The sequence below is a fragment of the Charadrius vociferus genome, unplaced genomic scaffold (genome assembly GCF_000708025.1).
Source record: "Charadrius vociferus isolate BGI_N301 unplaced genomic scaffold, ASM70802v2 scaffold260, whole genome shotgun sequence".
NCBI lineage: Eukaryota > Metazoa > Chordata > Aves > Charadriiformes > Charadriidae > Charadrius > Charadrius vociferus.
Genome location: NW_009646410.1, coordinates 871,702 through 883,009, shown reverse-complemented (window position 1 = coordinate 883,009; position 11,308 = coordinate 871,702). Strand labels below are relative to the sequence as shown.

The following is an 11,308-nucleotide window of genomic DNA, read 5'->3' as shown; positions in this document are numbered from 1 at the left end:
CCGCCCCCCCCTCCGTGATTTGCCATAGGCCCCGCGGCGGCCGGTGTCACCGGGGAGCAGCGCCGGGACTTGCTGTTCGGGGAGGGTGACAGCCCCGGCTGCCGATGTCCCTAGGGCCAGTACCCCCCAGCCCCACTTTACAGGCATGGTGACAGCCCGGCTGCCGGTGTCCCCAGGGCCAGCATCCCCCAACGCCGCTGTACGGGGAAGGTGACAGCCCCAGCTGCTGGTGACCCCAGGGCCAGCGCCCTTTGACGCTGCTCTACAGCCCCGACCCTGCAGTGTGGATGGGTTGATCACAACAGCCCCAACCCCACGGTCCCCAGGGACACACGTTGCTCTGACAGATGCCATCTCCTCTTCCCTCTTGTCTTGTTACACAGCTACAGCTTTAGCTGCATCCCCAAGAACGAGGCTTAGAGTCCCCCCATGCCTGTAACACCCAGGGCCTGCAGGCACCAATGCCCTCCGTCTCCTGCAGTGACATGACTCCCCTCAAGGAGCAAACCCGCACCTTCCCACGATGGTTAGAGGAGAAAGGAAACTAGAAGGAAACTCCTAGAAACAGGAATTTTAATGATTTCTCACCCCAAGCATGTTTTTTTGTTTTGTTTTGTTTTTTAAATACACTTCACGTTGCTCTCATAAAAGATCACCCTGCACGTTCCTTACTCGGGTGGATAGTTTTGAAGTCATTGCAGTTTATTGTAAGTATTTTGCCAACAGTTATTCTTGTAATTGCAGGTTTTCTGTAGGACTGGCTGCACAAGGTTTTGTAAATGTTTTGTGGGGAGGTGAGATTGAAAGTTAGGTCTCTTGCCACTGCCTTCAGAGTTTAAGCAAAAGATAAATCCTGGTTGTGATCAAAATAGCAGTTACCAGCATCTGTGAATAGAGATGACATTTCAGAATGTTTTTTTCCACAGTTTTTTATTGCTTTAGAGCAGATTGACAAACATTGCTTTAAAGGGATTTGAGGGAGTGATATGAAAAACTTCAGAGCTGGCTCAAGAAATGCTTTTGGTTGTGAATTGTTGGTTATTTGATGGCAATAGATATTGTATTGCTAGAGATGCGCCTGGTGCATTGCCATGTGCATTTTCAGTAATAGAGAGAAGAAAAAAAGAGCTACTTAAACTATCATATGCTGTTAGCTAGAACTGGAGATCCGGTTTTCTTTAGAGTCTCCTAGTTAAACTAGTCTTGAAAACAAATTTAGGCAGAACACAGCTGCCAGCTTTTGGTTTTTATTCTTGCAGTGAAGAAAAACAGCTAAGCCCTGCTTTTCTCTCCAGGTATACAAACTCTGCTTGTAGAAGTGCTTAATTTGAAGCATCTGCCAGCATTATTGAGCTGCAACATTTGTAGCTGAGATCAGATATTGAAAAAAAAAAAAATGTTGGTTTAAACATGGAGTCATTACTACACCTTTCAAAGGCAAATGAATCAGGGTTCTCAAAGAGAAACAGTTCAATATATTGTTTTCAACTGAAATTCTTTTTTTTTCCTGATACCATTTAACCATCCCCGCTTCATTCCTGTACACACTCAACAGGATGAGACAGGGGCATATCTCATCGATAGAGACCCCACGTATTTTGGTCCGATACTGAACTACCTCCGACACGGGAAGCTCATCATAAACAAGGAGCTTGCAGAAGAAGGTGAGAGAAAATTACAGGGTGAGAACTTCAAATGCTGTTTGATAGCAGCATCCACAATACATCATCAGAAACTTGCCTGAGTGCGTAGGGTTCCTGACATGGTGATATGTAAGGGTGTGAGAAGCCGCATTTCCCAGTAGTGCTGCTAGTTAGTACCATTAGTTTCTCAGAAGGGTGCTCATTAACAGGGATTAAATCATTAGATTCTGCATCTTCCTGAAAACAGAGACCTGCAGCTTACAACACAACCTATCACTGTTCTGCTTAACTCAAAGGCTTCCGTTAGCAGAGCAAAAGATCCGTTAGCACATCTCCTCTCCCTCCACAGATAGCAGTTCTCCATAAGCAGGCCGCTTTGGTGACATTCCCCTAACGGGGCTGCACAAACAAAATAGAGATTGTACCTGAGGTTTCTGATAATCCCAGGGAAAGGGGAATAATCTTTCTTTAAGATCCTCTAAGTCACAAAAGCAGATGACAACTGGTTGGTCATTTTCTCCCAGCGTGGGAACACGAGATCAATGGCACAGCCTATTCAGCATTCAGGGATTTTCTCACATCTGGGCTAGATTTGGAGGCAGGAGCAGGTGTTGCACCCTTGTAACAGAATCGTCTTAATCGTACCCTGTACAAAGTAACAGAATCTCTCTCTGCTTTTGGTTCTTTTCCTAGGGGTACTGGAAGAAGCCGAGTTTTACAATATTGCATCTCTTGTGCGGCTGGTCAAGGAGCGGATACGGGATAACGAGAACAGAACCTCTCAAGTAATGCACAGGAATATTTGCGTTATGAAGTCAGTCGTTTTCTGTAGTGCAGTAGAAGGACACGTGTTGCTGTAGACATTTCTAGTAACAGTTCTTTGTAGTCGCCTTTAATGGGGAATAATGCTTTTAGGTAGATCCAAGGCACAGTTAGAACAGAGTATCCATTATAGTTTTATAAGCACAGACCACTGAGTCATCTTGTTAGCACTGCAAGGAAAGACAATGAACACTGAAACAAGAGGGGCCAGAAGCAAAGATGGATAGTTATAAAGCACAACATACTGCTTTGGGATATAAAGAATAGCTCAAACTCTTCCTTCTCTGAACTATTTTCTTCCCCTTATATCTGTCTCTGTTGCAGTTTTTCCCATTGCTGTGTAGTTGATATTAACACACCCAGTAGATTCCATTTCAGAAGAGAAATGTTTTCAAAAAGGAGAAAACGGCTTTGAAGGCCAAAGTAGTTTTGCTTTCACTGGCTCTTAGACACCTAGAAGGCTTTTAAGAGAAGTGTGCCAACCATATGTACCTGGTTTAGAATTGGTTGGATGGTCAGAGGGATGCTCAGGAAACCTGCAGGGCCCAGACTTCCTCAAATAACAAGACAGAGGAAGAGAGGCTTATTAATTCCCTAGCTTGATACTAGCATAACAATTACTAAACTCACACTTATTTTTATTCTCCATGCTTTAGGGACCTGTGAAGCATGTGTACAGAGTCCTACAGTGCCAAGAGGAAGAGCTCACACAGATGGTGTCCACTATGTCCGACGGGTGGAAATTTGAACAGGTACCGTTACCAAAAAATGGCAGAATCCCTTTGAAAGCTGCATATGGAATAAGCGGAGTTTGCTATGGAATTGTGCTTCACACTGCTCTTCTCTTTTGAATAAGCAGTGTGAACTGAGCAGCAATCCACTTATGCAAAATAACTGACAGGGAAAGGCAGAATTCGCTCAGACTGCCAAGAGAGATTTCATTTTTTCTCGGGACTTCTTGTATCCTTGTCAAATCCCAGAGTGATTCTTCCTTTCTCCTGCATTTCATCACATATACCAGGCCCCAGTACAACAGATTTATGCAGGAAAGTTAATAGAGCCATGAAAAAAATACAGCACGACTTTTCTGGAAGCTCAAAGCCATGACTCCTGCATTTGCCAGGGAGGCGCTGAGTGACATGAGAAGTACACTTCCTGCAGATGCCTTTGTAATGCAGCCAGTTTCAGGGCTAGGTGTCACTGAAGTTGCATATGGCATTAGTTCCAGCTTTGGTTCTGGAATCAAATACAGTCCTCTTATTTAGGAGGATGGAGAACTGGAAACCAGCTGGCCTGCATGTTAATGCTATATTAAGAAACTGCAGGATAGGCTCTGTGGATTACAGCTCTGCTGTCTTCCCAATTAGTCCAGCTTCAGTACAAGTGGATGGTGTGGGAAATGTGCTGACACAAAGCGAGGCATAGGATTGGCAACAGCTCTTTGCATCACTTGTTCATATATATCTGTTCTGTAATGCCTGAAAACTCCTATTGCATAGTGGAGAGGCAGCCAAAAACTCTTGCCCCTGTGAGCCAGTAGTGAAATCTTCTGACCAAGAGCCACAAGCTGCTTTATGGAAATGTGGTTCTCCAACACCCAGGTTTTGCTCTCCAAAGATTTACTTAAATGTTGCGTTTCACACATGTACGTACACATCCCCAAACCCAAATGGCTATAGGCAGTGCCCTGGACGGGAATCTACACCCTTATCTCTTTCCTAGTCTTGCTTTTCAAATCTATAATGATAGGGTCAAGATACTGCTTACAACCAAATGCTAGCGTGTTCCCTTCTTGTTCCCACCTTCTCTCTGCCATCCACAACCTTTGCACAAACCGAGATCCCTGCCAGCCTCCTCCTTCCCGTACACTGCAAGCACCAGGAAAGTTTCCTGCACATCCCACTCCAGCACGCTCGCAGCATCAGGAGCGGTTCTTGCCCTCCCCTGGTACTTGCATTCAGCTCAAACACCCCCAAGGGCAGCAAGCCTAAACAGGACAGACAGATATGATGCTTTGGTGAGGGCTAAACCTCACACAGCAGTACAGCCTCTCTCCAGCTGCGAGATGGTCCAGACTGGGTCACAGAGCAGGAACATGGCAGTGGTGCAGCACGGGAATGTCCCATGCTGAAATGGGCCCTGCTGGGAGGCACATTGTAGCTGCAGCCGAGTGTCAAGGTCTTTCCCCAGATGTGCAACAGGGCATGGCTTCTGCCCATCCCCAAATCACATGACTTGGCACGCTGAGACATGTTAGGAAAAATAGTAACAGATCTGCCTATTGGGGACAAAGAGAGCCTATTGCTAAATCTCAGCCTGGATGCCAGTGATTGAACAGAGCAGACAGTCCCCTCGTGGGCTGTTTGCATCTAGTCACTTCATAACGTCAAAAACACTGGTTCGGAAGCCTGCAGCAAAGGCAGAAGTGGCAAAAGCTGTTACAGTCTTATTGGCTATCAGGCTTGGGTTCTCAGAGGAGCATGTGGCCTTTCAGGTTCTCTGCCTTGTACCATTCAGTCCTGCTTAAATTAAGGATGGAAAAGAAATTTGCTATTTTAAACAGAAATCCATTCTCCTGTCCAACTACAGTTCCGTAGTCTGGAAAGTTGCTGTCTTTACCAAAAGATACTTTGTGTTTGCTGAGTAAACAGTGGTGGGTGCTATTGAAATATCCAAGAGCTTAAACAGTCAAGACAGGGAGCAGGGAAGCAAAGGAAAAAAATGTCTTTTTTTTTTTTTTTTTAATCCTGTGCCTATCTTTTGCCCTCAGCGCAAACATTAAAACCTATTTAAAACAGTACTGGCGGTCAGTCGGTACGACAGCCCCCCAAGTCTTCCTGCAGCTGCACGGTAACCGTATCATCATCTGTCTAGGAAAGCTGTTGACTGCATCTGTCTCTTATATAAATAGGGAGCACTCGCTTCTAAAATCCATTAGGACATGGAAGTTAGGGTGCATGCTGCATATTAAAGTTTCCTAGATATACGCAGTTGATAAGATTCACATTGCTTTCTTGTGATTACTTAGATTTATTATCTGGAAAGCAGAACTGAGTTGTAAATGACAAATTGGCTCTGCACTCCAGGATGTCCTTTTAATGTAATAATGATAAATGAGACAGATGGGATTTCTTGGATCGACTCCAAACCCCTCATCACAACAGTAATAGAATATAATCCTATTTATACAGATAATCAAACTCCATCTTGACAGCATCTATGCAAAGAATGGTGCCAGTTTGCCACATGTGCCCTAGTTAATCTAACATCTGCCTGTGGTAAAGAACTGCCTTTCCAGTTTTTACACATCAAAGTCAAAAGGCAAGTTGAGAGCTGAGTCCAATGTAGTCTGGACCAGGAAGCCTACATTGCCTGCCCCGTGTCTGAATTAGCTAGATATTACATATTGCAAAATCTGGCGTGTTTTTCCCTTTTCTGCCCTCAGTAATTGGAAAATGTTCTGTTGTGTTCAGCCTTACAGTTTCAGGCTGGAATTTTTTTCCGGGGTTCCAGGTGCCACTAGAGGGCTCTGAAGCTCGGCTGTGCCCCTGCCTTAGGCACACAGGAAAGCCTGTGACACTGGAGGCCCCGGGGAGATACTTCAGGTGCAGAACAGGTCTTACTGGACAGTCGTACCTCACAGCGCAATTGTAGGAGTAAAGCAAGAGTCAAAACTTATTGATAGTTACCTGGGCTGTCTCCTGTTGCACAGCTAATCAGCATTGGATCTTTTTTTTTTTTTTTTTTCCTGAGGATGGCAATAAAAGGCGACATTCTTAACTCCTGGCAGGCAGCTAAGCAGAGTTTCTAGAGAAGGGGCTCACTTAGCTCTAACCAGCCTGTCATTTGTTATGGAAGCATAAAAGCCAGCCAGCTACTCTCACATTAGTCCATCTTTCCTTTCTCTGTGAAAAGGACACTGAACGTGAACTTTTGCATCTGAACTAGTCGAAGGTATTTATAGAAGCTCTATTCTTTTTCAGATTCTTCAAGAGCGAGGATCCCGGATGTAATTCAAGTGTCCACTCTGTTAAAACTCCCAGATGTCAAAAGGGCAGTCTAGCTGGGCAGAGCATCTCTCCGCAGTGCAACCTCGCCCTTGTACAGTAACCCAGCTAATGCAAAGCAAAGCCGAGCCTGTCCTGCCAACAGCGAATAATTCTGGTCATAACCAAAGGCTTCCCTCTTACCCTGGAAACCAAGGAAGGAAAAGACTCTTCCAGTTGGATAGTCCTTTCCACAAGTATTTGTTTTACTTTCTTGGCCAGCGCTGTATTGAATTTTTCCAACAATGGCTGGGCCGGATTCCCAGTCGGAGCCTTTGCGAAGGTTGCTCAGGTCCACAGGCCCTTGTAATCAGTCCCACCTTCCACAGGCTGGCGTGGGTGGGAAGATCGGTATTTGAGCTGTGCCATTTCTTGCACCCAGGTCTGCCACCAGAAAAGTACAGGGACCTTGCAATGCTGCCCCTCCTGATCAGCCAGCCCCCCCACCCCACCCCTATCAGAAGAACAGGGCTTTAAAAGGAGGAACAAAACAACTGCTCGTAAAAACAACCACGCAAACTTTTCCATTCTTGCTTTGTATTTAAATGTTCCTTGTTCAATTCCTAAGAGCTGAGTTTAGATACTAAGGGGAGGGGACTGTGTGTACATCTAACACAGGTCTCGCTGTTAACACTATTACACACGGGCTCCTGGCTTTTTCCAAAGCCCGTTACTTTGCATGCATAAACAAAGAGACCCGTCTTCACCCAGCATAGCGATAGAGTGATAATTCTGTCCTTTATGCTTCTCTACTGAAGAAGAGTGGCGACATCTTCCCCTCCAATACCCTGCCACGGCCATATCTTCGCCTGGTGCAAAGTCACAAGGTTAGGGACTTGTTGCTGCCAAGTTCAGCTTTGCCTTGTTTGTCTCCAGCAGCGTGGGCTCTGTCTCCTTCCTCCTCACCAAGGGAGGACTTCAGGCAGAATTTCTTTTGTACTGTAGCAAGCAGGTAGGTTTGGTTTAACCCACGAGATCCTTTGCGGAGGAGATCCCCTATTTACATGCAGTGATTTATCTGCAGCCCCCTCATGTCCCCACCTTTAAGAGATCACCTCAAATTACAGAGGGGCATCACAGAGTTGGGGTGGGGGAATTTGGTGAAGAGTTGCCAAACTGTTGTAATGTTTCTTGTCCAAAGTGATGTGTTGACTTCTGTGACTTTTGGGGTTTTTTGGGGTTTTTTTTTTTTTTTTGAATGCCTTGGATGGATGTGCAAAATGTTCGTTTGTGCCTCTCTTGAATTCTGATCTTAGCCAAACTGCAGACACTGGTTCCCCTCTGTTAATCTGTGCCATCCCTAACCAAGGGCATGTCCCTCCTAGTCTGGTAAATGGAATTTCTTAGGAATTTGCTGCATGTTTTCTCCCTTTCATCCTGGCTTTGTTCTTTGTAGCCCAAGTGTCCAGGCACTTTGGTCTTTTTGAGTGAAGTCTCAAACTGACATTAAACACAAAGCTTCACAGATGCTGGAATTCAGAGACATTGACAAGCTCAGAGCAGATGCTTCTCAATAAGGTATCAGAAAATTCCTCACCTGGACTGAGGAGTTGGGCTCCTTTCTGGAGGACTTCAGCTACCTGTGGTCTCCTTAAAGTTTTGAGATAGAATTAGGCAAGTTTCCCATCTTATCACTTGTTGCTGATGGGGCTTTGCAGCAGCAGAACCTTACCAACGGTCCAACAACTGGTTCAGCAAAGAAGACACGCAGCAAAGACCCCAGGTGACACTGCTGCACTCTGCCTCTTTTCACTCCTTCTGTACGTACTCTTGCCTGTCCTCTCCCATCCTGCTTTGCCAACACACCTCCTCTGGTGGAGGCTTTGCCTCATTCTCGAGAATGACTGGTTAATTATCTGTGCTAGTTTAATCCTGGTAACAACGGACTGTGCCAAATGTCTTTGAATTCACGTTGTGTCAGTTACAGGCTGTTGAAACGCAGCTGGCTTGCCATCACGCTGAAGAACCCAGCTCCTCTTCTTCCCACCATCTTCCCTGTTTATAATGTGGTGAGATGGTATTGGTGTGATTAGACCGTACGCCTTGGCTGGGCCTAAATAACACTGTGATGTGTATAGATATCTCTCCTCTGTCGGTATCGTGTAGCCTCAGTCATTGTCTGTCTGTGCTCACAGCTAAGAAATCAAGCGCATGTATGCAAGTTAGCAGCCTAAAAAGCCCTTTAACACTCATCTGTCATCTTTCCCTTCCTCAGAGGAGGGAATTTCTGGGAACTGGTCAAGAAATATCAAACTAAAGGCAACAGGAACTGGTTGAGCTGCTTTTGTCACGTCAGTGCCAGCTGACCACCTTGCTGTTCAAACCATGGAGCTCAAAGCAACTCTAGTTGCAAAGGGAAACTTCCTGTCCAGTACAGCTCAAATAGATAAGAACAATACCTCGTTGCTTTTTCGTATCGCCAAAAATGCCATACGCGGTGAAGCCCACCGGAGGACTACGTGATGCAAGAGTTGCGCCGTCACTCTCCCCTCTGAGCCACAGAGGGCCGACGAATTGTCGTTGCCAGTTGAGCAGAGCAGCTGTTTAACTCACATGCACAGGAACGACTATCAAAGTCACATCGTGGTGTTCCCCTCCGCACTGCTCTCTGCAGCGAGGACGTGCCAGGGGACTGAAGACTCTTTGGGTTCAATTGCAGGGTCTTAAAGTTCAACAGAACAAGTTTATGGTAGAAAACCAATCATTGGTACTGGACGCTCGAGTTCTTGGGTGATATTTAGGACCAGGCATGCAGTCCATCCAGAGCAGGTACATTCCCAGTGGAGGATTTCTCCTTTCCTGACTGTGCTAGGTCACCGTCACCCTGAGACCACGGCTGGGCTCAGCATTATGCACCAGCTGCATCCCTTCTGTGCTCAAGACAGGGCTTTTCCTTCCATTGCCTTTCACTCAGTCACAACTATATCGAAACTAGCGCTGAATTATGATGAAATTTGTCCCATTCACTCAAAAAAGGTAGCATGTTGTGGTGAGTAGGGTAGGTGAGCAGGGGTAGATCTACTGGATATCTAAGAGTGCTCGTGCCTCTTGGGGAGGTTCACTTTAAAGCATTAATCCTGGGAATGGAGAGTACAACGCTTTGGTTTTTTTTTTAAACTTTCCCAGTGGCCTAAATTGTTCCATTATGGCAAGACTGGAAATAACTTCTTAAAGTGTCTTTGTTTCCGCACATTTTTTTAAAAACAAATCAATTTTTCTCAGGGGTGACTGAGTGGGCTGAGGCAAAGGGGGCATGGTTCGCTGCAGGGCGGTGGGACGGAGCAGCTCCCCAGTCCTGCAACTGCACCGCGGGCTCCTCCCCTCGGGTTTGCCTGCAAACCCAGAGGTTTTGTACAGTTTGTCACGTGTCAGTGCCCTTTGCTACTGTTTCTCTTTGTTTATTAAATGTGTTTGAATAACAGTTGAGATGCTGTGATTAATTATTTTTTTTTCAATAAAGGTTCTGAACTGAGTTTGAGAAGTTTGACCCAAGTCTGCAGCCTGCTGCTTCCTCTGCATCTGTTTGCCACCCTACCACACAAACCCTGCGTGATGGGGAAAGAAACGTGAAAATTGGGTACCTGCTTCTGCCTCCATTTATAACAATGATTTGCCAAGAGAAAAATATAATTAGATTGTGGAGTCCTTCTAGGTTAGTATCAGAGAAAAAGGCAAACTGAAGCATGTTTCCAATTTTCTGCTATACAAGAGACTCTAAACTTCAACATTTACCATTTCCATTGACAACACGAGCAAGTAGAATGTTAATACAGGCATTAAATGTGAGTAGCTAAGAAAGGAAGAGGATTTTTGTCAGCTTTCATTTGCTAAACCCCAACTCGACCCTGGGCCAGCACACCTGGCAGAAAGGTGTGATCCCTTCAGGCAGCTTTGCCCCTTCCTCTGCCACAAAAGGCCCACACTGAACACCTGCAGAAGCTTGCAAACAGCTCTCCGCTTCCCCCACAAGACCAAAGAGACAAGGTTCTTGCCATCAGCACGACAAAAATGGAATGAACATGAGAAAAATAAGTGGAGTGTCTTCAAACGAGCTTCCTCCCTTGCGTTCTGAGCTTGCAGCTGACTGCTGGACAAGAGACTGCCCTGGGCAGTAGCCCAGAAGCCCTGGAAGGTGTTTTAAATAGTTGCTCTGTTACCTCCGCCCCGAAAGCTGCCAGCCTTCCCTGGGGTTGTGTCTTTAGCAAGACCAGAGGATTAGCCGAGATTTAGGTTCTTTCCTGTTTACAGAGCACTGCAACTCAGAAATGCTCAAAACGCAGAGGTACCAACAGATGGATGAGCAGTGGGGAGGCAAAGAGGCAAACCAGATATTCAAGCTTTGGTGATGCTGGAAGTTGGATAAAATTGGCAATTCAGTCCCAATGCAGAGGGGAAAGGAGGAAGAACAAAGACATAAGTGAAGAATGGGAATATTTGGATTAATTTAGTCTTACTTTTGACTACAAGCAGCTGCTGTCCGCTGTAGCTGCTCTGAAGGCGGCCCCGCAGGCACGCTGCCTCCACTCCACTCCATCCGCCACCTCAACGCAACAGAGCAGGGAAGGGGTTGGCACATCCCCAAATGAGGGTTTAACGCCAATGCGGTGGAAGAAAAGGAGGCTTTCCCTCCATGGAGCGGGCAGGAACCATGGCTGAGCCATATCCTTGACACATCCCTATATCTCTGTGCCAGACCTGGCTGCAGGTCTGGACTGCCAGCGAACTTGCCCGAAGTGGAGCCATGCTCTAGTGCTGGCAGCATCTTGGGCAGAGATGGAAACTGCAGGGCCGGCACTG

The 11,308-nt window shown here is 46.1% G+C and overlaps 1 protein-coding gene across 1 annotated transcript; it reads left to right on the top strand.

Moving 5' to 3' along the window:
* The first annotated feature begins 145 nt into the window (after positions 1–145).
* On the top strand, positions 146–6,478 carry KCTD2 (potassium channel tetramerization domain containing 2). The gene is made up of 6 exons (XM_009880000.1): positions 146–199; positions 1,556–1,664; positions 2,337–2,428; positions 3,122–3,217; positions 4,804–4,890; positions 6,449–6,478. Exons 1-6 carry the CDS (start codon positions 146–148, stop codon positions 6,476–6,478), a joined length of 468 nt encoding a protein of 155 aa, XP_009878302.1.
* Positions 6,479–11,308: the final 4,830 nt, after the last annotated feature.